This window comes from Lissotriton vulgaris, chromosome 11 (assembly GCF_964263255.1).
Source record: "Lissotriton vulgaris chromosome 11, aLisVul1.2, whole genome shotgun sequence".
Taxonomy (NCBI): domain Eukaryota; kingdom Metazoa; phylum Chordata; class Amphibia; order Caudata; family Salamandridae; genus Lissotriton; species Lissotriton vulgaris.
In genome coordinates this window covers 1,041,871,538-1,041,898,196 of record NC_141699.1, presented here as the reverse complement: position 1 = coordinate 1,041,898,196, position 26,659 = coordinate 1,041,871,538, and the positions used below count along the sequence as shown (strand labels likewise).

General features: G+C 44.7%; 1 protein-coding gene across 2 annotated transcripts in view; it reads left to right on the top strand.

The window, feature by feature from the left end:
* The window catches only part of KCNMB2 (potassium calcium-activated channel subfamily M regulatory beta subunit 2), a 197,204-nt gene that overhangs the window by 68,718 nt on the left and 101,827 nt on the right, over positions 1-26,659 (top strand). Inside the window, exon 3 of one of the 2 annotated variants that reach the window (XM_086944381.1) lies at positions 25,952-26,101. In XM_086944381.1, the coding sequence (XP_086800507.1) occupies positions 25,952-26,101 (150 nt within the window). Of the gene's footprint in view, positions 1-25,930; positions 26,102-26,659 lie in introns of both variants that reach the window. The other variant, XM_086944380.1, reaches the window with a different exon arrangement.

Below are 26,659 nucleotides of genomic sequence, written 5' to 3'. Positions count from 1 at the left end.
AGGCTTTTGTTGTACATATCCAACAATGGTGTACTTATCTCTTCAGATATAGTTTTGTACCACTCCACCGGTATCCCATTGGGTCCTACAGCTTTACCCACGCGCAATGCATGGATGGCTAGTTGGATTTCATTCGCCGACAGATCTGCGTCGAGTTCTCCCCGTGCCCCCTGCGTCAGTGTTTGTGTTGGTATGCCGTGTAGTGCCACCGTCGCCTCATCCCGAGTTATGACCACCTCAGGGGTATATACGTCTTGGAAATGCGCCGCTAGGATTTCAACTATCACGGAAGGCCGCGTTTCGGCCTCACCGTTGGAGCCTTTCAACTGTAGTATATGTTTGGCACCTCCCTTTTTCGTATCTAGCCAGGCTAAAAGCTTGCTGGCCTTATCCCCAATATCATTGATTCTGTGTATCGTCGCTGTGATGTCCTCGACCGTCTTCCTGCAAAGATGGTCGCCATGAAGTCGCTGACAGAGCTGCAGTGTGTGTAGTGTGTCTGTCGTCGGGTCAGTCATGTGTGTCAGGTGCGCCTGCTCAAGTTCGAGTTCTAATTTCGTCAATTCCTCCCTCTGGGCTCGTTTGTATCCTGTTACGGACGCTATTGCCCGCCCTCTCAGGACCGTCTTGTAGGCCTCCCAAAGGACCGACGGCGATGTCACCGAGGCCACATTTTCGGCAAAATAATATCGTGTAGCCTTCTTCAAGTCTTTACGTATGGTCGGCACCCTGAGGTACCCGGGGAAGATTCGGTATATCCGTCTTCTAGCTATTTCGGGACAGGATAATGTCAGTGTCAGTGGTGAGTGATCCGAGATGCCCCTGGGTTTAATTTGCACGTCGCTGACTGTGAGGAGGCCCCCTCCCAAGGCAAGAAAATAATCAATGCGTGATAGACTGTCATGGACTGCGGAGTAGTAAGTGTACTGTCTATCATCGGGATGGAAATGTCTCCAGAGGTTCGTCAAACCCTGAGCCACCAGGAAATCACTGAATCTAGACGGGGCCGGGTTCAGCGTGCGGATTGGAAATCTATCCTGCACGTTGTGTACCACTGCATTAAAATCTCCTCCTAGTATAAGGTCTCCTTCTGGGAGCTCCAGTAGGAATTTCCCCAAGTCTGGAAGGGCGACCGTGTGAAGCGCCGGCGGAATATAGATTGATACTAGAGTCAGTGACTTCCCTTCCCACTGGCCATGCGCTGCTGCGAAGCGACCCTGGTCGTCTATTTTAGTGGATTGCAATATGAACCGGGACGATTTCTTCATCAGTATACCCGTACCCCTAGACCCTGAGGAAAACTCCGAGTGTGCAATCATCTGATACCCACGCCTATCTAGTGCCCGGCTAGCTGCACCTACCAAGTGTGTTTCCTGTAGTAAAACCACTGTGGGACCTATCCTTCGGATGGCCTGTAGAACCAGCCCACGCTTAATCTTATCACCCAATCTCCGCACGTTCCAGGTCATCAGTTGTAAAGGTGGTATTGGCCCTTGCTCAGATCCCCCGCCCATCGGACCATCCCACGTGTCACTTGCCATTACTATCCTGTAGTGTTGGAGCGAGGCGTTGCATAGCTGTCCATGTGTCCTCGTGTATGTACCACAATAAACCTTTACGAGTCAAACAGTTCAAACATTTTGCTAACATTGGTAACATTCCCCCCCCAACTCCCGCCCTCCCTGCCCTCCAGCTACATGGACATACAACCGCCCGCCTCCCCAACTAAGCGGAGTGCTCAACCCCTTTCTTCGTACAGTTTATACTTGCTTGATGGGCGAAGGACTCTCCGGAGACAGCCGCCCCTCATACACCCTTCGGGGGCCCCTTGGCCTGGTGTCCAATGGCAGTCCGTCAACCACACCGCTGGTACCGTAAAATGTTCATGATCACCGGCGGTCATTGTTCCTCGTTGGCTTCTTCATCAACACTGTCTCTCAACTGCGAAAGTTCTTCCATGTCTTGCCTAGAGTCCTGGGAATTCCGTAGCCCACCTGTTCTTTGAGTCCTGTTAGTTCTATTGGAGCGGCGTGGTTGGGTAGCCGGCCTCCAACCATTCAGCCAGTCTCGGGCTATCTCGGGATTATCAAAAAAACAGGTCCTGTTATCCGCCACTACACGTAGCTTGGCCGGGAATAGCATCGAGTAGGGAATCTCGCGTTTTCGGAGTTCTTTCTTCACCTCCAGGAATGTCTTTCTACGGTGGGACACCTCAGCCGTATAATCTGGGAAAAAGGCTATTGTGGAGTTTTGGATCTTTACCGGCGGCGACACCCGTGCCGCCTGCAAGATGGCATCCCTGTCTCGAAAATTGAACAGTCTGGCCAGGATCGGGCGCGGGGCTGCACCCGGCTTTGGCTGTCCCCCTGGGACCCAGTGCACTCTCTCAACAGAGAAGAAGGCGGAGAGGCCCTTAGATTGGAACTCCTTCTGAATTAGTTCTTCCACATATCGGTCCATCGCTCTAGTGCCTTCAGACTCCGGAACTCCCAGGATCCGTATGTTGTTTCCCTGAGAGCGCCCTTCTTGATCATCCAGCCTTTCACGCAGTACCTTATTTTCCACCGACATCTTTTCCATTGCTATTTGAAGCTCTGATACATCCTCGACCAGCGACTTCGTTACCACCTCCATGGAGCTCACTTTCACTGACATTTTATGGAAGTCCGCTCGTATGAGAGTGATTTCGGTGGATATCGTGCCTACCGTCGCTTGGACTTGCGTTAGGGCTCTCATGACATCATCCAGAGTTGCCTTCTTCCCGTTCATGCCCTCAGCCGTTTTTCCCGCCGGCGTCTTACCATCCGCTGGGGAAGATGCGCTCTTATCGCAGGTGAACTGCTCCATTCTGGTCTGTGTAGTACCACCTTTCGCGCCCTTTCCTGCCATTGTGGCCAGGTCTGCGTCTGCTCACACCCCAGGCTCCGGGTACTGTAGCGATATGGTAGTTCAACAGGTGTGATCGGTTGTCTTAGTACTGGTCTGAATGATAATCCACCGCACCCACACCGTTATGCTGTTATCCACCACCGTACGGGCACCCGGCCCGGATATTTGCCACTCACGCGTTGGTCTTGAAAGTTTCACTCAAACCGAGGTGCCATCCACTGGTGTGCACATGGCTCCACGATCTGGGCTGCCGGTCATGCCTCGTCCAGTGATCAATGGCACTCCTGAGGTATACTGCGGGAGGGAGCCAGCCCTCACACAGTCTGGGGCTGGGAACAGGTTTCCCAGTGCTGTTCAAAAAGCGGCAGCTATTCATGCCACCGCGCCACACCCCAGGTCTCAGTGGCCCTGCACGTTGTTAATCTGCAACAGTTTCATGTGAAGGAGAGCAGCCTTGTGCCCGGATCAGCCTCGTATTACTCACGCAGTCTGTGTCTGGCCGGCCGGCATTCAGTCAGAGGGTGCCAGGCTGCCAATGACTCATGTGCATTCCCCTGCAGCAGGACCACCTTCCAGGCCAGCCCGGCCCTCTGTATCTTGCCAGTGTGAAATCTCGATCACTGCCTCCTCAGTTTTGTGTCTCCACGGATCCGTTAACAGCTCCTTCCTGGCATTGATCAGCGTTGCTGTCGCCTTTGGTCAGCACCTCCGGTAGTCGCCGGTGGGACACGTCCATGTGACTCGGGACGGGTCGTCCTGTGCCAAGATGGCGGCCACCCTTCACCGTCTCCGTTGTCGCCACCTGCGCCGGAGTTAGCCCGCTGCCCGGCTCGGCCTGCTGCCCGCATCCGCAGTATTCTTTGCCGAGTCTGTGTCGGGGGTGCTGCAGCGCTCCCAGGCGCAGCCCCGCCGAAGTTCGCTCTCTGCCTCCGCGGACTAGTGGGTCGGGCGCTTCCGGTGTGTTGCGCCCCGCTCCGCTGCACTTCTGGTCGGCTTTAGCCTCAGGCGAGTCCCCGGTCTGTAGTCACTGGTCAGGCCAATCTAGTCCCCGGTGATATCTTTACTTTGCCGCTTCTGTAGCCGCCCAGCAGTAGCGTATCAGGCGCCGCCCGGTCCCGGGCGTCGGGTCCCCCAAATAGAGACCTATTCTTGGCCGGATAAGTGGTCGGATGGTCAGAGAGGCAGCTCTATCCCCGGAGCTCGCCTTTTAGGCAGCCGCCATGCTCAGCCGCTAGCCACGCCCCCACCGTTGTTATCCTTATTTGAAATGATAGTTACAAAGCTCTCGTTTACCTATAATGGGAAAGTTTCCAGGTTCCTCTTGAGCATAAACTTGACTTCCTGAAAGTTCTAAATATCTCAACTCTTGCTGTAATTGCCTTTTTAACATATTCAATGTCTTGAAAAATATATGAGAGTTAATATGTACATATAACCTGGTTTTCTTTTGTTGTCAGCTGGACCGCCCTGGCATATTTGTGACTGGGTCCGGCTGTAGGCAAATATAACTTTCTCGAATCTTGCCTTTTCCGTGTCCCTCAAGGACATTTAGCAAATTTTTTGATGCTCTCTTTTTGGGGTTCAGGTCTTGGGTCTATGAAACAGTCTGTAGTGTGTTATGGTTTGGGTTTGATCTTGTGCAAAGCAGGGTTTGATGCTACACAAGCTGCATATTCTCATTGTCTCTGTTCTCATTATGGCCACCTGCCTACAAATGAAGTGAGTTAACTTCATTTGCCAGTAATTTGTACCATCATTACTTTTCCCCTACTGCTGAGCAGTTACATAGTTGGCCTTAATGGAGAAGGGGACTCTGCTCTAAGCTTCATTCTTAATGTAAAGCTTGTGTTGCTCTTAGTGAATGCACTCTAATGTTCATTTTCCATCTTTTACCTCACATATTTCTCCTCTCCTCTCTCTTCTCCTCTCCCTCCTCTCCTCTCCTCCCCTCTCCTCTCCTCCTCTTTCCACACTTTTCATCGCCACTCTTATCCTCTTGCTTCTCTTCTTGTTTCTTCTTCTCCTCTCTTCCCCTTTCCTTTCCTCTCCACTCTTTTCCTCCTTCCTCCCTGTTTCTCCTTGTATCCTCTCGCCTCTCCCCACTTCCTTCTTTTTCCCTTCCATCTTCTCCACTCACTTCCTCTTGTCTTGTGAAAACCCACTGCAGAACCTTGCAGCTGGTGGCAATCAAGCTCTCACTGATGAAGACATTCTACATAATGTAACATCAAATTCCTTTACATTTTCATGTGCAATTTTTAGTAGCAACATCCCCATTCACAACTGTTGGAAATCTGGTTACTGGTTGAGGGGGGTGAATCCCTACTCAAGCAGCAACCACAATCTCTGTCAGGGTGAAACACAAGCAAACCCCAAATTAACGTGTGCGTAACCATCTGGTAGCTTGGCACAAAAGCAGTAAAGCTTAACTTAGAGGCAATGTTTATATTATTTATGCAGCATTTCAAACTGTAATAAAGTGAAAACACAACACAAAAAGAATTCCACGCCAATTTAGAAATATAGAGTAAAATGTAATAATAAATTATGACACCAAAACAACAAAACTCCAATCAGTACAACCGGATATACAGAAATGTAAAGATTGCAGGTAAGTAAAGTGCCTAAAATCACAAAGACCCACTCGCGGTAATCTGGTCGTGCAAGACCTGGTCAAAGTCAGAGGTACAGGCCGAACGTGATGTAGAACGGGCCAGACACAAAGACCAGGTTAGTCCCACTGAAAGAGTTACCTTGAGAAGAGGAAAGAGTTCCATTCGTGGTGAAGGGGCAGTGAGGAACCGGGAGAGCATTGCGGATGTGCATCAATGGAGCGTGAAGAACAGGCCAGGATGCATGGATGGTCTTCTCTGGAGATTGACTTTGGCGATCACCACAAATTGTTGATGTTGTAGTAATGCCGACTATCGCTGGAGGACGCAGTAGAGTCAAGAATCTGGTTCACCAGAGCTTCGAGTTGGCGGGTAGCACGGGCGGCAAGATCTTGGCATTGGAAAGGCTCATTCTTGGTCCCTAAGAGCCCAAAATTTCAGGATTTCTGATTTTCTTTGGAAAGGAGCACAACTGATGCCACACCAAGGGTCCAGGACCTGAGGGGTTCCTCCTGGGATCAGGAACTCAATCTAGCAGAGACCAGCAGAGCATAGGCAGGTCCAGTTACAGGTTCAGTTTCAGGTCAGCTGAGCAGAAGCAGAGAGTCGCTGGGGTTTTGTCCCTGTACCTCAGAACAGGATGTCAGTCAGCTGACCCTTTAATTAACTTGAGCCTGAGATGAAGGGTGCAGGTGCAGTATTCCTTCTCAGCAAGCAGCAGGGCAGCAGAGTAGCTTTGCAGCAGATTAACATGCTTTCTGGCAGCAGAACAGCACAGCAGCCATTCTTCTATAGTATTCACAGGTCCAGATAAGTACCGAAGAGTGAGCCTGAGGTTCATATATTTATACTTGGTGCTAGCTTTGAAGTAGGAGAAGTTTCTAGAGAATTCTCTTTGAAGTCCATTAACAATGCAGTGGTGACAAGTCCTTTGTGTGAAAACAGGGCACAGCATATTCAGTTGCAAGTGGGGCTGTGAACAGCTCCGCCCACTATCCTGCCAGTTGATGGCCATCCAGGCGCACCTAATCCCTTTATTGTGTAGCTGTCTTGGAGAAATAAACAAAGTCTAACTGCCAACTACAGCCCAGTGATGTGACCCAGGATGAGGCTGTGGGCACCAAATAGTTTTGGCAGGAAAATGCCAACTTTCAAATAGTAAAAAGAACAGATGATGGACAGAACGCTGAACAATGCAAACATTCACACCCAGTCATAACATCTGGGTACAATCCATTGTTTTATTGCCCACCACACCATCCCAGTTTGTATGCAGCCATATGCAAATCAGTCTTGACCCTGCTCCTCATGGGAACAGTCCATCCCGAACTGCCAAGCTAGGCCCTCCCTGGACCGGAAATAAGCATCCTGGGATGGGTTTCAAGGTATCAACCCTCATCACACAGGCTAGCTTGAATCCAGTGGTACAGTGAGCACGGGACCCACATCTAGGCATACTTTTCCCACTTAGAGCGACAAAAAGCAAAAAGCACAGATGATGGACGGAATGGTGAACAATGCAAACATTCAGCCCCAGTTAAAAGATCTGGCTTTAATCCATTGGATTTTTGCCAACCATGCTACCCCAGTTTGGGCCCAGCCATATGCTACTCAGTCTTGACCCTGCTGCTCATGGGAACAGTCCAGTTTGAGCTGCCAAGCTAGGTCCTCCCTGGACTGGAAACAAGCATCATGGGACCGGTTTCGGGGTATCACCCCTCAGCAGCCAGGCTAGCTTGAATCCAGAGGCACAGTGAACACAGGACCCACATCTGGGCATACTCTTCACACGTAGGGCAACAAAAGCAAAAAGAACAGATGATTGAGGGAATACTGAATAATGCAAACATTCACCCCCAGACAAAATATCTGGGCTTAATCCATCATTTCTTTCCTCACCACGCCACCCCAGTTTGGATCCAGCCTTATGCAAATCAGTCTTGACCCTGCTCCTCATGGGAATAGCCCTGCCCGAACTGCCAAGCTAGGTACTCCCTGGACCGGAAACAAGCATGGGTTTCAGGGTATCAGCCCACATCAGCAGGCAGCTTGAATCCAGTGGAACAGTGAGTGCAGGACCCACATCTGGGCATACCCTTCCCCCTTAGAGCAACATTTGTTATGTTTGCCCTAAGTGGCCTTAGAGATAAAGGTGAGAAGACATGCAAGGAGGTCTCTGACTTGTGCTTTACTGAAACAAAGGCTTGTAATCTAGTGAGAGTGGCGAAGTATACCCCTTTAATTAGATTAGCATTCCAAGAGTCGCTATAGATGTTTTTAGCCTCACAACAGGCTAAGACACTACACATATAGACATGCATGGCGCACTTTAACCTGTAGGCTAACAATGAGCAGCCTGGAACTAACCCAAGTCTATTGATAGGCCAGCATATGCATGTTTCACTCACATGATGCACTTTAATCTCCCTAAGGTGGAAGTAGAGCAATTTTCCATTATGTGCAGGAGAAGAGCACAATAAGGGCCACCCATCAGTAGTATAAGAATACTAGATTTCTAAACTTTAATCCTATTGGCTCGCACTTGTTGAGCAGCTAAGATTCAACACCAGGTCTGATGGAATAGCACATTGCCCTTTAATACTGCACTTTATGTTTATCGAACCAAGTAGCTGGGAAGTAGGTGTTATCTTGTATAGGAGGAATGCACAGCTACCTGCACCCAGCAACCAGTCTAATTAATTCTGGATTGTAATTTTTTAAAGGATTCTACGATGGGAAATCTTTTATGAAGGGTCACACAGCACAACACATTCTGATGCTTCTTTACTTTTGTATGTGTAATTTACAATGGCTTGAGAGCAGATGTGAGCTGTGAGAATCATTAGCTCTGAGATTCGGGGGAATGGGGGGGCGAATATCAATGCATATTTTACTGTAATGATTTTAGTTAGTCAAACGGTTAATAAACTTTACTTACTTACTGGGTGTGAGTGGTTGAACATTTTCAGCACTTCATCTATCATCTAGTGTGTTTTCTATGTACACCCTAAGTAGCCAGGGTATGCCCAGATGTGTGCCCCTTACTAGTTGTGTACTGGATTCAAGCTAGCCTGGCTGATGTGGGGTGATACCCTGAAACATGTCCCAAGATGCTTGTTTCCGGTTCAGGGAGGCCCTGGGTTTGCAGTTGGGGCTGGAGTGTTCCCAAGAGGAGCAGGGTCGAGACTGATTTGCATATGGCTGGATCCAAACTGGGGTGGCATAGTGAGCAAAATAACAATTGATTTAACCCAGATCTCTTGACTGGGGGTGAGTGGTTGAAAAGTTTCAGCACTCCGTCCACCATCTTGTTGTGTTTGCTATGTTCACCCTAAGTGGTCAAGGGTATTCCCAGACGTGGGTCCCTTGCTCGCTGGTCCACTGAATTCAAGCTAGCCTTGCTGATGAGGAGTGATACTCCGAAACTGGTTGCAGGATGCTTGTTTCCGGTCCAGGGAGGACCTGGCTTGGCAGTTCGGGGTGGACTGTTCCCATTAGGAGCAGGGTCAAGACTGATTTGCATATGGTTGGATCCAACCTGGGGTGGCATAGGGAGCAAAAGAACGATGGACTCACCCACGATCACTTGACTGGGGATGAGTGGTTGAAAAGTTTCAACACTCCATCCATCATCTTGTCGTGTTTGCAACTTTCTAATAGTGCAAATAAAACAATTGTACTTAAAATCCGACTGTACCATCAAAGAAGATTTTTAATCACAATTTCTCAGACACCAAAAATGAAATGTGATCTATTACCTATCAAACATTAGCACTTATTAAATGTAATAAGGCTACCAAATGCTATTCCTATGGGAGAGGTAAGCCTCACAGTAGTGAAAAACTCATTTGGGAGCTTCTACCATTGTAAAACCGAAAATTACATGTCCAACATTTTAAATACAATGCACTCTGCTCTATGGCCTACCTAGGGCCTTCCTTAGGGGTGACTTATATGTATTAAAGCGAGAGTTTAAGGGTTGGCAAAGGGGTTATTTTGCCATTGCGAACGGGCATTTTAAACTGCACAAACAGGCTGCAAAGGCAGACCTAAGACATGTTTAAATGGCTCCTTATGTGAGTGACACAATAAATACTGCAGGCCCACTGGTAGCATTTAATTTACAGGCCCTGAGTACATGTAGTACCACTTTACTAGGGACTTACAAATACATTAAATATATAAATTGGGTGTAAGCCAATTTTACCTAGTTTAGAGGAGAGAGTACACACATTTTAGTACTGGTTAGCAATGGTAAATGGCCCTGACTCCAAAGGCCAACAAAACAAGATATGCAAAAATGGAGGAGTAAGGCAGAAAGTTTGGTAGAAGACCACCCTATGGCTGTCAAGTCTAATAACAACTTTGCCACAACTGGCAGTAGAAATAGAGTATTAGAAAGTGGCCAAATATAGATTGTTTAAAATGTATGTCTAATCATTTTCTTCATAACCAGAGGACCGCAAGAATAGATTTTACTAATATTATGATGAAACTATTTACGTGTAACAGAAACAACGTTTCCAGCGGGAAGTTAGGCTGATCTATAATAATAATCAAATGCACAATCGCAATCACAAAAATGGGTTAAGGTGATGTCAGACAGAAAGAGGGCCTTGCAGACTTTATATTCACATTAATTCTTTTCATCAGATTTGTAAAATTCAAATTGATATATATACACAGACCAAGAAAAAACAATAGTGCTTTTGTGTCCCCATGTGAAATGGAACCATAAAACAGTGAAAAACATGTAACGTGTACAGCTTGGTTTCCACAATTTTTTAAAAAGGCGACCAAAGATTAACTTCTGTGTACAATAGTTAGAGTTGTTCGCTTTCAAACTAGTCAACGGCGTTTAGACCCTTTTACAGTGCAGACTATTTACAACATTGAATATCACGGGATATATGTGAAAATGCATATTGAAAAACGGCATCTCAATATAAAAGTGCACAGATAAAATGAGGAAGTCCTGGGTTTATTTGATTGCTGTTTAATGGGTGTAGTTGCAGATTTTATTGGTAAGCTGATACCACAGCAATCCTGTTTTTTCATTTATTATTTATTGTTTCGTCTTCAGCCTCACAATAGATAAAACTGTAATTAAAAACAACACCTCTTAAAAAAAACATGTGCAATACACTGGCAATCCCATCAATAAATGTACTCTAAGAAGATGAAAGGCTTTGCTTATAAATTGTAAGCAATGAGTACTTAAGAGTGCTACATTGCAGCCAGATCACTTTGACTTTTTTAAATAGGACTGTAAGTCAGAATGAGTGCATTTTTATTTTTCTGGACGCGAGGTGTATGATTTGTGTGTGATTTGCCTCTAGGGGATTTCTTTTACAACTTTACTCCTGTAAGTTAAGGGTTTGGAAAACTGAAGCATGGTTCTTTAAAACTCCAGAATGTTTCATAGAGAGCTCAAGCATCACTTTTTAGGTAGTGTCTGGCTTTAGTTTGTCTGCCAGGGAATGTATGAGGAGGAGATGTCACCTGGCATTATACAGAGGATGAGCATTGGCTAGCTATTCCTTGAATTCTTGTTTCTTTGGAGTGTTCTTAATGTGACCGATTGTCCATGTGTTGAGAGAGCCTTCCTGTCATTAACCCCTTCCATGCTGCCGCGATTTCGCGGCAGTGCGGCACTTCCGCAAAACGGGCGGGGCCACGTCGGCCATTGGCCGACGGCAGCACTGGGGAGGTAGTGCTGCCGTCGGCCAATGGCCGACGGCATCATGGAAGGGGTTAATGTGCCTGTGCTGTGCATGAGCCATTGAGACATTTGAGATCTGATAGTAAAGAAGTTGGAAATCCCCATAGATGTAGATATCTCCCTATGGAACACAGAGATTGCTGAATTCACAAATACTCAATGATAAGACCTTGAAATGTACAGATTTCAATTGGGAATAGAGAACAATGTGCACACACTAGGGGGAGATTTACGAAAATGTCACGCAACGCAGCGCAGCCCCCAGCGAGGCTGCGCTGCATTGTGCGACAGGGAGGGAGCAGGAGAGCACCATATCTTCAGAGATATGACTCTCTCCTCTGCCGCTTTCAATTGCGTCAGCACTGATTTCGGCAGGCGTGCGCCATGCACACAACTTAGCGCCATAGCGATACGGTGTGTGCATGAGTCTAGCATAGGTTTTGCAAAGGGAGGGTACCCTTCCTCTACAAAATTCTACACCTAAACACGATGGAAAGCTTTTACTACTTTGTATACTTTTGGTATGCATCATGCATGCAGCACGAAATGAAAGTATTTCTCCTGTTAGCACCTCCTTTGAAGTGGGATTAACTTTTGGCTCAAAACCATGTCTACAAAGGCATGGGCGTTTGCATGGGAACACCCATATTCCACCCATGTAACACCCCGTCGGTGCTAAGTAAGGGAAAGCAGTGCCTCGCACACTGAGGGTGCTTTCCAGCGCAAAACAAGTTTCACGCTAGAAAGTAAATAGCACAAAAAACATTTTGCGCTGGTTAACGTCACTTTTGCAAATCTCCCCCCTTTTGTCTTCCCTATGATCGTAAATGACATCTGCAACCAAGAATGTGAATCAGGATGTGGATTTAAGGTGTACCATTGGTACACTTTTTGTATGCTAGTCACGCTCAATATGAAAAAAATGGGCCGGAATCGAACCTATGGTTTTTAGTCTTCATTATGAGACAAGATGTTTAGATGAAGACAGACTTAAAAATAGTTCACCCCAGAGAGAGAGAGGCTGTGAGTGTTTGCTGGGACTTCTCATGTGAGGGTCTGACTTCCTTTCAAACCTCACCATGCCATTCAGTTCTTATGGTACCATCACACGAAAGGCACATCTGCCTATCCAAAGGTTATAGTAAAAGGGTTTGATTTCTTTCTTCAGTTTGAGGAGAGAATAGAGGGTGCTCCCAGGGACAAGAGAATTATGACTATAGGTGGGATAATACATGTAATAATTATAAATATGTGAGAAATGTGTTTTTTGATTGAGGGGGGGTAAAAACACTTCTCAAACAACAACCAAAATCTCTGTCAGTGTGTTTCACCTGTTCACCTGTTCTTAACCCTCTGGTAGCTTGGAACAAAAGCAGTCAGGCTTTACTAAAGGCACTGTGTTAAGTATTTATACAGTACACAAACAGGAACGAAGTGAAAACACACCACAAGAAAAATCCAAACCAATTTAAAAAGAAATAGAGTACATTTTGTTAAATTATTTGACACCAAAACGATAAAGGTCCAATCAGTAGAACCAGAGAAATGAATGTAACTTTTTTTTACTGCAATCTAGTGCCAAAAATATATCAAAGTGAGAACTGTGGATATCTAGTCGTGTGAGACCGAGGCAAAGTTGAAATGTATGGCTGACCGCAATGGAGAGCAGTTAGGATATACATTTGGACTAAGAAGAAATTTGGAAGAAAAAATAAAATAAATCTGCAGTAGTAAAGTTCAGCGGGGGAAGACAGCGAGCGGTGTATGAGTAGGAGTGCAGGATGACGTTGCGGTGAAGATTTCTACGTTCTGTCTTTTCCAATTTTTTGGGGAAGTTGAAAATCTTCATTGGGACAAAGCTGCAGTCTGTATCTGACCTGAGTTCTAGGAAGCTGGATACACTTTCAGAGAACAGCCACTGATCAAAATTTGCTGTTGCGGAGAAGAATCTAGCGGGAGGTAGCATGAAGTCAAGCCAACCAGCGATACACTTTGAGCGAATCAGCTACCAGGTAGGTATCAGTCTCCTCTCTGAACAATTTTTGGCAGAAAATTCTGTAGGTCCAAACTTTATGATTTTGGTTGTATGGGCACCTTTAGCGCCATTTCCAAGGGTTGAGGACTGGGTAGGCATCACTTTGAGGATCAGGACTCACTTCAGGCTGGCTCAAGGTGCAATTTAAAAGTTATTGGAGCTTTTTTGTGTCCCTGTAGCTCTGACTAAGAGGCCAGCAAACTAGTCATTGAAGTTATGTTGGCAGTCCTGGGTCCAAGCAGCAAAGCAATTCTCCAACAGCAGGGCAATCCTCTGAGGGTTCAGGCAGCAAGGCAGCCATTGGGGAGCAGCAGGGCAGTCATCTGAAGTACAAAGTAGGCTTCAAGCAGCAAGACATCCATTGAAGAGCAGCAGGGCTGTTATCTGAAGTACAAAGCAGGCCTACAACAGCAGGACAGTCCTCTTAAGTGCAGGACATGCCTTCTGAGTGTCCGCCACAGGGCCAGGAGTAAACTGAAGGGTGGGTCTGATGGCCCTATTTTTCTTCCTGGTGCCAGCTCTGAAGTGGAAGAAACTTCTGATGGTTTTCCACAATACAGGGTTTGGGATGTCCTGCCTCCCTACCCTGTTCCAAGGATGTCTGGGGTCACAAAAGACTGGTATGGAATCTTTTGTGTGTGTGCCGAGACAGCTCATTTGAAGTGCAAGTTGGGTTGTGCACAGTTCTGCCCCTCTCATCCTGGCATGATGGGCCATCCTGCCAATACCCAGCCCCCCTTTGTGTCACTGACTGGAAGGACCCTGGACACAGACTGCAGGATACAAATGGATAGGAGAAGAAAATGTTAACTTGTAAAAGTGCCATTTGTAGAATTGTGAATTAAAATCTGACTTTACCATTAAAGAAGATTTTAAATTAAAATTCTTTAGAGACTAAACATGACCTTTATGTACACTTGTTCCTAACCAAACATCACTTATTAAATGTAATAGTGTAACCCAATGATATCTTATGGGAGAGGTAATTCTTGCACTAGTGAAAAATGAATTTAAGACACTTCACCCTGCCCTACGGACTGTTTAGGGCCTGCCTTAGGAGAGAGCTCTATGTATTGAAAAGTGATGTTTAGGCTTGGCAAAGGGGTTATTTTGCCGAGGCAATTTGGCAATTTAAAGTGTAAAACTACACACAGGCTGCAGTTGGAAGCCTGGTACATGTGTTAAAGGGCTACTTAAGTGGGTGGCACAATAAGTGCTGCAGGCCCGCTAGTAGCCTTTAATTTACAGACCATGGGTACATATAGTGTTTGTTCAATGATTGAGTGCTGTTACTGCCTTTCAATATTAGTAAACACGCAATGGATGCAGTTTTAGTAATTCATCCATATTGCCTGGTACCACCTTCCTAGAACAGACCTATCTCCATATGCACATCCCACAAAGACTCCAAAGGGATCAGGAACCTTTTCTTCAAACAGCAGAGAAACATGCTCCCTCTTGTGTCAGTAGGAACCACCAATCACAGAGTATTAGTGAGATGCATGCCATAATTCTCTCAATCACAGAGAATGGGCAACTTTTTAACACATTTGGTTATGGTGCTAAACTGTTGGAGAACACTGCTGAGTCTATAAAGGGAACTTTCTTGACAACAGTGTCAGGTGCCTCTTTACGCAGTGGTCCCAAAGTTGACGTGCACTTCCTGGACAGGTTGGGTATATAGAGCCCCCTTGATCTTTACAAAAACCTGTGAACTGTTTTTGAGTATCTCTTTATTTTTTATTCTTTCAATCAAAAGGTGATGGTGGAGATATTCTATGTTCTTTGGTGGGATGCACCAACTACATAGGAAAGTGCTAAAAGACATAAGAAGATGAAAAACAGAAGCCATTCAGCAGTTGCTGTTCCCACTCTGGCAATGCCCAAGAGCGCATGTGGAGTGTGGTACCTGTCATTAGGTGTTTCTCCCCTCCAGTTTAATTCCTGATCTTGTATCTATAGAAATTAAAGTGGGCTGATGTATGCAAATTATCAGTGGAGAAGAGGCCCACATGGCCAACAATACAGAGATGAGTGGGTGTGGCCTTGGCAACTGAGAGAGGAAATACGTTTCTACTACCAATAGGTCATGCCAGATCTGGTGTTGCTAGCTACTTGAAGGTGAGGTGGTTCAGAGGAATAGCACTCGTTAGAACGCATGTGTTTTCTACACATGAAATTACAACGCAAGTCGTTACAACGATGCGTTGTTACGGGGCTTGCCATTACAACGCAAATCGTTAGAACGACTTGCTGTAGGGGGGCGCTGTCGTTTGGAATAGTATAATTTACTATTCCAACTCCAGTGTGTGCAACAGTAGGGAAGGTGTTTGATTGAAAATCCAACAAAATCCAGCACATTCTGCCCCCTACAGCAAGTCGTTGTAACAGCTTGTGTTGTAATGGCATGCGATGTAACAATGTGTTGTTGTACCGACTTGCGTTGTAATGGCATGAGCTGTATTGCATGCGTTGGAAACGATGTATCCCGGTTCAGAGCTGTGGAAAGGAAGATCAATCAAGCCAGAGAATGGAGAGACCCCATGGAGAGTGGTGAATACTCAAGGTCGGTAACAAACTCAACTAAATACCCTGCATCAATTGGAAATGCTCTTAAGGGATAATTGGCATCAGTGATTGGATGCCATCAGCCTATGACATGACCCTGCTAGGTACATCAACAAATGGAGTCCAGCACTATTACACAAATGCTAGCATAGGTTTTTTCCTAAGCCATGGGAGGAACCAATGGCAGGGCCAGGAAGGAAAAACAGCATAGCCCCTTCAACAGCCAAAGCACAGGCTGCCATCCTTGGCAGAAAGCCCTTTTGTGATCAATGCTACAGCAAGGGTCCATTAAAACAACTGTAGGGCTCTTGCCAAGGAAACACTCAGCCAAGCCTTGTACACGATTGTTGTAGTCCAAGAATTCTTGGACAGCCCATTGCATAGACAAGCTGCACAAACGTTGGCCATGCTCTAGCTCATGGGTACTCACAAACTTTCTCTCGGGCCACATTTACAGTGTTGTTTGTGATATATATATATATATATATATATATATATATATATATATATATATATATATATATATATATATATATATATATATATATATATATATATATGAACCAAACAATCCACCTCCCACAGTGACACCATGGAAGGAAGCACGGACACGAGGTGGGTAAGGATTGGCATAAATGTATTCGTTGATGTCGCCCTCAATCCCGAGCACAAGGAGAGACGCGTTTCAGCCACTAAATGGCCTTTGTCAATCTAGTTTGGCAGAGATTTTCACAAGTATTATATAGCCCCACCTACTGGATTTATAAACAAACATGGAAAACATACTATCATGTATGCACTCCTATTACACCAAAGTTACATCGTGTGCAAACTCTTTACAACCAAGTTAATAATAATGCTAATGCAGGTACATCACAACATCACAAAATATTGTGCGAAATATCAGATTATAATTCTACATATATATATATATATATATATATATATATATATATATATATATATATATATATATATATATACAACAATTTTTTTTGTGTTTTTTAACAATATTAGTGTGCCAGGATATTTCATTTTGAATATTTTTGTACTTACCATTAAAAGCATGGGGACACAATATTTTTTATACAGTATTTTTGACCCAATATTTTTGTTACACGATGTTGTTTACGATATTGCGTCAGTGAGCCCTTTATTAGTGGCAGTTCCAAACATTATAAAATGGCTTCCTGTTTACAATCCAATTCACATTACACTTTCGGCGTAGTCAGTTTAAGTGTCTTTTTTTTGTTCAATAGATCACAGTGGGGACATTTTAAGATGTTTTCAATCTGCTTTTCATTTTTTGACTGATTCGTTTGAGTGATTTTTATGTCCTGGTGCCATTAAGAAGAGATCACGCTGGGGTTTTTTATAGTCACCGACGGACATGAGTCATGCGGTTCTACTGGGGAATATTCCGGAAGGGTTTAACTACATTACTGCAAAGTATTGGGTAAACATTCACTCCTGATAGTTTCATACATGTGGGATATAGCAGTGTCATTAATAGTATATTATGACAGCGTTTGATGGATGGAAACATTTTTTACAAAAAGCTCCAGAGACAAATAGTTTTCTTAGGAACTGACCATATAATGTTCAGTTAGTTTGAGAAGAAGTAGATTTCATCGTAGGAACATATGGAGCCCTGCCATTGAAATATGTACATTTGGAAATAGCTTCTATAGATTTCATAGGTCCAGACTGTGAGTCCAGGGATTGGGATTATGGGTAATGCAGTAATTACTACATTCTTTTTTATGCTGTGGGGCATTCCTATGACACATTTTAGCAGGCCAAACTTACAAACATTTGTCTGAAAAAATGTACAGGCTAGAGACCAAAATGCAGAATGTGTTGAGGTAATCCCTTCGCAGCGGGGGTAATTCCTGTGCTGGGGGGCGGGGGGGTCGTGCACAGCGCCCCCATGCTCATGACGAGCTCAGCTCGTCATGAGGCACAGTGCTCGTGTGCTCATGACGAGCTGAGCTCGTCATGACCACACCCGTTTCCGTGGAACGCTCAGCACAACAGGGGAATTATCCCCGCGTGTGAGCGTTCCACGGCTCATAACGAGCTCAGCTCGTCATGAGCACCAGAGCACCGTGCCTCATAACGAGCTGAGCTCGTCATGAGCGCGGATGGTGTTAAATAACACATTTCAAGTTATCACTGATATCCGGGGCCATAATTTAGAGTGTAATCCGGTAAAACAGCACACCCGCTATTTACGGATGCCGTAAATACCGCACCTTTTCCAAATCCACTGATATTCAGTGCCTAAGGGCCACCGTTTGCACTCCAAGCACATGCACAAAGGAGTATGTAGTTTTTCTGTAGTCACATGCTAAGATTGTATTGGTGCACCACATGTCAAAACATACTAGCATTTGCGCAAAATGTGTTAGTGTTTGGCCTAATGTGGAATTGTGCACCAGAAGACTTTGGGGTTTATTACGATGTCGGGTGGGACACCATCGCGGATACGGGTCTGACCAACCTCAGGCTGGCGGTCCGACTGCCTAATCACGATGCGACTGCACATTTACATTTCCCTAGGGGAGCATGTTCTATAGCCGTAAACCCGCCGTATCACAAGCTACCATAAGGAAATGGGAGGTTGTGTTCATCCCTGCACCGCGTGGCAGGTACCCTTTGAATTAGCCTGCTTTCATATCAGAGCTAGTGCAAACGCATTTCACACCCACACAGCCTAAATAGGCCTGGAATGATACGTCCTGAAATGGTACAGAAGCGAACAAAGGTTGCTGCTAAAAAAGCCATTTGCACATGAACACCTTGAGCCTCATTTATGAGGCTGTGCGTCACTTTTACGCCGCCGATGCGTCACTTTTTGTGATGCACCAGTGGCGTAAAAAATGCGCCTTGATGCGCCATATTTACAAAGTGACGCATCTAGATAGATGCGTCACTTTGTAAACCCCTGCGCCACATTATACCTGCGCCAGGTATAATGTATGCAAGGGGGGCGTATTGACGCAAGGAAGGGTCGTAGAAGTGACGCAGTGAAATCTATGAGATATTTTACTGCGTCACTTTTAGGACGCCGTTGCGTCAAAATCTTGCGCCTGCCTCACAGCAGGCGTAAGACCGACGCAGGCTCTTTCACATGGGGCTTGCCCCATGTGAAAGGACGCATTGCTGGAGTTGCGTCACTTATGTGACACACTCCAGCAATGCGTCACTTTTGCGCTTACAGATACATCAGAAATACTGACGTATCTGTAACTCCTTGCGACATGATGTCATTCATTAAATATGACGCATCAGGAATGTCGCAAGGAGTGCGCACTGAGAAGTGACGCATCGCTGCTTTCACGCAGCGATGCGTCATTTCTCATAAATGAGGCCCCTTATACGCACCAGTTCATGATGTGACCGTCATCATAAAAGAAAAACTGGTAATTTCTTAACTGGCTTGTTAATATTTCTCTGATGAATATGCTTTTAGTTCCTGGAGTCAATACATTCATAGTTTATATTATTGTTATGTGTTTGTTTTTGGAATCCGTCCAATAAAAGAAAAAAAAACGAGCACAGGCAAAGCGTTTTCATGTACTCGATAGAAAATATGTTATATTTGCAGAAGAGTAAAAAGTAATGTATTTAAAAGGGGAATAACAGGTCCTGTCAACCGCCCCCCCTCGCCCCTAGAGTGGAACTGGGCCCAAGTTCAAACTTTTATGCCAACCATTGAACTGGTCGAACACCTTACCTTGGAGTTGGTCAATGCTAGATAGCTAGGATAATAGCTGATTATGCACATTATTTCTATGTAAATTAATTGAAGAGGAGGAAAGTAATCATTTTTAAAATAATTGTATTTGAAGCTATCTACTGGGCTTATCTTGAAAATGTGCTGGGAATTTTCCCCATTGACTTATTCTCACAACCCTACCAAGACACATCTGGATTAACACCATAAAATCAAAGTAAAGAAACATGACCTGGCAGCATTTTAGGCAAAAAGTTTTTCTGACATCTTGGCAAAATTGGTTGCCAAAAGCTATCCACACCTTGTGCGGTGGACTTGGCTGAGTCTCAATAACATGTGGAAGATTCCACATTGCGAAGGAAGTGGGAAGCAGCAATGCAGATTCCCCAGTGTGGACCCATGGCCAAACTATTTTAGCCAATCGTAGCTGTGACAGTGAAGGCAAATATCGCAAAGCATTGTATGTGAGCAGTCATATCTTAATTCTGTCTGTGATTTCTTTCCTGAATATGCTGACGTTTCAGAAACCATTTCCTCTGAATAATGTGTCTTATTCCAGATTTAGGTGTGATTTGATCACTTTAATCCAGGGGCGTCGTCACCCCTTCTCTTTAGCAGCTGCAGCGGGGGTGGGGTTCTTGATGGTCCTCTTCGGTCAGGAGCTCGGCGGATGGATGGATGAGTGAAACCGTGGACGCAAAAAAGGATTAGTGAGAAGGAGGTACACCAAATGAATGGATGAGTAATGTGTGGATGCATGGATATTGTGAGAAAGGATGAATCGATGGATGGATGAAAGGATAGATGGTTGAGTGAAAGGGTAGGTGGATGGATGAGTGAATGGCTGGATGGACGATGTGAAAGGTTGGATGGATGGATGAGTGAATGGATGGATGGATGAGTCAAATGGATGGTAGATGGATGGCTGGATGAAAGGGTGGATGGATGGTTGAATGAGTGAAAGGGTGAATGGATGGAGGGTTGAATGAAAGGGTGGATGAGTGAGTGCAACAATGGATTAGTGAGGGAAAAGATAAAGGATTGATGGATAAGTGGATGGACGGAAGGATCAAAAGGTGGATGACAGAGTGAAAGGATAAATGACTGAGTGAAAGGGTGGATGGATGAGTGAAAGGGAGGATTGATTTATGGATAGATGGATGAGCAAAAGGATGGATGAACGGGTGAGCAAAAGGATAGATGATTGAAAGTATGGATGGATGAATGGATGGATGAAAGGGGTTGGATAAGAGAAAGAATAGATAGATGGGTGGATGGATTTGGATATGGATGGACAGACTGAATGATGGATGAATGATAGAATTGATGTTACAATGCCAAGATAAAATGGTGGATTTCAGCGTGTGAATGGAAGGATGACAGGATAAATGAATAGATGTTTGTAAGAATGAGGCAAGCAAGCTCTTCTAGGGAGTGTCACAATGACTTACTTCACTTGCTTGGTGCCATAAGGGCTATAATTCAAAGTGTGAGGGGTATTTAAATGTTCTGGCTGCTCCATTGCATTAACCATATGGTGCTTCACCCTTCGGTTCAAAGTTTGCCTGTCTCTCAGCTAGCATTGCTCTACATAAATCCCCCAGCACACATGCGAACTATCATGACTCCTTCTGTACAAATCTTTGCTTCCCTGATTATGTATGATTTACTCCTGGAATTCCATAAGTAAATCACTCATATGCCTGGAATAGGCACAACAGCTCACAGTAAATCATTTGTGACTCATGTCTGACAATTCAGGTGCAACATTTACTTAAGTCTGCAGCAAGATGCAGCTACTCATAGAAATATCTTTGTGAATCAGGCACTTACAGACTGCATAAGTTATGTTATGTTATGAACATTTATTACGCGCACAGCTGCTCCAGCGAAGGACCACTAAGAGAATGTTACCGATAGGCGTAAGACCCAGTACTGAAATTGGAGGGGTTGGTTTTGTAGATTATCGGATAGTAATGATCCTGCTTCTAAAATATAATTTGTTAGATTGTCTTCAGTGATGGTGCAGTGCCCACTAGTGGTGGCTCCCTTTCATGCTACCATGATGGAAGGGCCCAGCTATGACATTTTGACAATCCCCATGCTAAACATGTGTAGTCCTTTTTATATTTCTATAAATTAATAGCCTTACCTTTTTAAGTGATATCCTGTGTCCTTCCTCTACAGCAGTATAAAATGTAACATTCTACAGTTATGTGTCTCTTGACAACAGGCCACATCTTAGTTCACTCTGAAACCAGGGATAAAGTACACTTCCCTTGCTTTGGTTTTTATCCTGGGGCATTCTGTGAGTGTCACAAACTCTGAGAGGATTCCATTTATTCTCATTGGTCCTACTTAGGAAGGCAGTAAGCCTTTCCCTATGGACACCTCTGTAGAATCTTCATTAAGTGCACAAATGGCTTTTTTTCAAGCAGCAGTACCGATATTTAATCAACAAAATGCTACTGGTCGCGAGACGATTGCACGCTATGGGTGAGGTGTTCATTGTAGGCAGGTCGACTAAAATTATGCAGCAGGATAGCTCTAAATTATGGAGCAATGTTGACTAACTTATGTGGCAAGAAAACACAAACTATGCGGTTTAATGCAGCACAGTTTGTGTTAGGATAACTTCATTATTTTGTCATTTTTAACCCCTTGGCTGCAGTGGTAATTCCACCGCGCCACTGGGGCGGAGGGGGGGGCTGCGCAGCGCCACCATGCTGGTGACGGAACCACTCCGTCACGAGCCACGGGCACGCTGTGCTTATGACGGAGTGGTTCCGTAACGGCCCAGCCCACTCAATAGAATGCGTCGCGCAGGCGCAAAATCAGTGCAGCGCAGGCGCGCCGGTCGGGCCGTGACATAACCACTCCGTCACCACACAGCGCGTCCGTGGCTGGTGACGGAGTGGTTCCGTCACCAGCATGGATGTGGTTAACAAATAATAGCACTTTCTGGGAAAAAGTTTCACTTCATTAGTACCAGTTCCACATCCAAATACATAATACTGATACTTGTATAGCGCGAACAGCTACCTCTCGAGGAGGTGTCCATCTGTAAGTAACTGAAAAATGACCAGTCACCTTTGCAACAGACCTTCTAATGCACAAGAGCACGTGTTGCAGCATTTTTTTAAAATAACTATTGAAGTGTTAGAGGTAGAAAGAAAATGATTTTTGGTTACAATCTGCAGATTATGCAGCAGATATTGGATTTTGTGGCAAACTCCTGCAAATTCCTAATTATGCTGAAAACACCGCAGTATTCCAGAATTCCAGTGGCCCTGAATGTAGGTCTAGGCAGCCCCTACGGATGGCAGATTTTCAACAACATCAACACATATGTCAACTAATTCCATTTTTTTTTTCTGTGCAAACCATGAACACCTGGCAATGGTCCAGCCATCCTGGACCAACCTCGAACACACTAAGAACACATAACATCAGAATTTGGGACATGATATTAAAAACCACAAAGGGTCTCACTATAAGTTCACTTTTAATTCCCATTTTGGGTTAATAGGAGTTTCCACCCAAATCAGAATTACAGGTGATACGTGGACTCAGAGGTCTCCTCATCCGCGTCTCACCGGGATAAAACCAGAATAGCACTTGGGTAGAAACACACGAAATGAATTTAAGCACTGTTGAAATTGCTGTGGAGACATCGATTTTTTTGGCTGGTTCTAAATTCATCATAAAATAATTTGCAATACTGTGGTAACAGGTGCGGCTGGTAACAAATAAAAGCGGTGGGGCGAAGCTAGTGCCCCACCGCATCCAAAAACACATTTAATGAAACAATACCAAATAAAAGCACTTGCATGCACTACAATTAGATTACAAATAAAATAAAAGCACTTACCTTGCCTGCGTCTTCTGTGTCCTTGCAGTCCGTGGCTCCGACGGTCACTAGTGGAAGAGGAAACTTCCCTAACCAATCCAGGCGCTGCTCTCATGCTGCATGAGAGCAGCGCCTGGATTGGGTGGAGCAGGCTGGCTAGACGCTCCCTTAGGCCCTTTGCTTGGTCTCCCGCCAGCTGTCTAAGACAGCTGGGGGAGACCTGCAAAGTGCGCATGTCCGTTTGGCCGGCTCAAGACAGTCGGCCAAACTGACTTGTTCACTTTTCTAATGTTTGGCCTGCCTCGTCACCAGTGCAACAGAGGAGACGTCCCTCCTTTATCTCGGCTCCCGGCCAGGCTGACAGCTGCCGTGGCTTTGTGAATAATAAAATGTCAATTAAATAATGTCACTGTTATTTTATTGTTTACATCGCTTTTGCTTAGCTCGCAACGGGTGGTGGATGACGCTCCTCCGCCCTCACGAAGAAACCGCTGCTGGTAACCCTGCACCCTAGGATTACGGTGCCCTGCAGTATTGTTACTTGCTGGTGTGGAATTTGCAGTGTGATTTGCCTGCAGAATGGTATTCTGGGACATGCCTGGCAAGAAGTTGTAAATCAAGGCAAGTTCTGCAACAGTGGCTGACATGAATGTGACGTGTGTGGTGTTGGCTTTGAGTGGGGGAGTGTAATGTTGTTAAACATTTCAGTATTTCTTTTTTTTCCGAACAATAGCAAATAATGTTTGTACAAGTGTATTTGGTAAATATATAATGAGATTTTGCCAGAGGGTGTATTAACATCGAAGACAAAGAGGGACTGAATAGTTGCCCACCAAATTTCTGCTGTGGAGTAAACCTAGTAGTACATTTAGAAATCTGTTATATTGTCAGGCCTTACCTGTGTTGTACAGTTGTTCACATTAGTAACTCAAAGGTAACTAATAATTGTCAAGCTAAGTCTCAAAATGGTATTGTTATCCCCCCAGACAAAAAGAAAATGCCAAATACATATTTAAGGCTGTTAAGACTAGAAGTGTGTTTAATTTTGACTGGAGTCGAACCAAATCGATAAATTCTATTTGACATGTTTCAAATTTCGTAATTTTTCATGAAACCTGTGATTATATTTTCTAGGCAATTACTGGCTAGATAGTCACAAAAACACTTGTGCAGGGGGAACGCTGCAAATTGACTTATTGCAGATTTTTTCATCAAAAAGTTAAACACCTCTGGTGTTTTCCCGTTTATTTGTGTGAAAAAAAGACTACACAGTGACTATGTGCATGAGCGCCTTCCATCAAAGGTGGATACATTCGTTGGGCCCGATTCACAGAATGAACTTAAGACTCAATCTTAAACTTACTACTATTTTGGTATTCACAGAATGCACTTACTACTTTTGGCATTCCGGGAATGAACTTACTACTTTTGGTATTCACAGAAGTTGGGATTTTGTCTTAAGTTTGTCTTAAGACAAACTTAAGACAGACTCTGTGAATACCAAAAGTAGTAAGTTCATTCTGTGAATGCCAAAAGTAGTAAGTGCATTCTGTGAATACCAAAGTAGTAGTAAGTTTAGGATTGAGTCTTAAATTCATTCTGTGAATCGGGCCCAAAGAGTTTTGATTGGACAAAATAAATTCATAATTTTGTAAATTCAAGAAGTGGAGAATGATTAATTTATCCGAGTTCTGCCAGCACAATTCAATTGCGGATGAACTGCACTTACTTAAAAAGTTTTAAATAATTAATTTGTGCATTTTCTTTCTTGGAATATAACCTTTAAAGTTCCAATATCGACTTCTACAGGTAAAAGATGTGAGGGAGGTTTCATATCATTGACATGATGTCACATGACACCCATGTCCTGGCCATGTACCCGCCATACTTCAATTATCAATAATGACCATAGTCCTGATCATGGATCCTTGCTGGTGACTCTCAAGGATGGCTTCTTCCAAGGCTTTCAGATTGGCCAATCAATATGCAAATGTTCTCCATTCAGATCCATTGTATGTGACTGCATGTCATGCATATTCATTGTGGAGATCCTGAAAGCTGATTGGAAGTTCCCTTTGAGGGCCATCATAGAGCATCCATGGCCTTGGCCACAAGAACAAAGATCAGAGTGAGAGTTGGTCATGGAGTTAATTGTTTTGTATTCCATCTGTGATGACACTGTTGATACTGTGTGTTCATGCATTGTGTAACTAAGGTGTTAATTTACTCTCACAATGTTGCTTTGCACCCAGGAAAGCATGACCCGATTAACGCCTGCCTATGTCACAATGTACAGCTCCCAAAAAGCCATAGCCGCCGATTCCTGGGCTGGTCCCACGGCTGGAGTAGGACTTACGGTATCACCCGCAGCCCTACAGCCCGCGAAGCCAGCCTTGGCTACATTCGCAGGATGGGAGGTACCCTTAGACAGGCCCGGCGGTAGGCTGCCCGCCTTTCAGGGATGTTTTGATTGAATTGTAAACTTACTGTAAGAATATACTGTTTTCAATCTCAGAAATATTTACCAAAAAATCAGGGACCACGACCTTCTGGACAAGAGGAAAACTGTGACGGCGCTGAAGGCTGGAGAGGACCGTGCCATACTGCTGGGCCTGGGGATGATGGTGTGCTCCATAATGATGTTCTTTCTGCTGGGAATTACGATGCTTCGATCATATATTCAAAGGTAATTGTCTCTATGTTCACGTTTCTATGATCCCTTCCTCCATTCCCATGTCTTGATCGCCTAATGCTTTTAAGTGCTGGTTTGACAGGTTCATCTGTCTCCAAGAAGCATTGTGATACATTTTTGGTTATATACATAGAATGAACTTAGGCTCCACCCTGAGGAGTATTAATCACTCGCCTCATCTACTGGCTATTTGGTGCATCATTCCATCTTCCCGGAAGTGCTTCAATTGGAATGTATGATGGACCATTGTAATTTGAAAAGACCACTCTATTCCTGCCGGGCATTGGAAAGCGGCTAGGGTAGACTTCAATTTGATAAACAATGTTTGTGCATGCAACACATGTATACATAATTTACAAACATGTTTGTATGCAGTAAAGTCAGACCTGTTGTCTTTGCCAATGCTTGTTTCAGTTTTGGCTTTTAATCCGGAAGTGACACTGCCCATTGTTCTCCATTAGAGAAAATAACAACAACTCTTCATATGTAATATTTTTCTGCTGCTAATGGCAGTGGAAGCAGGCTGCTAATGTGCTTTTAGTATAAAATAAG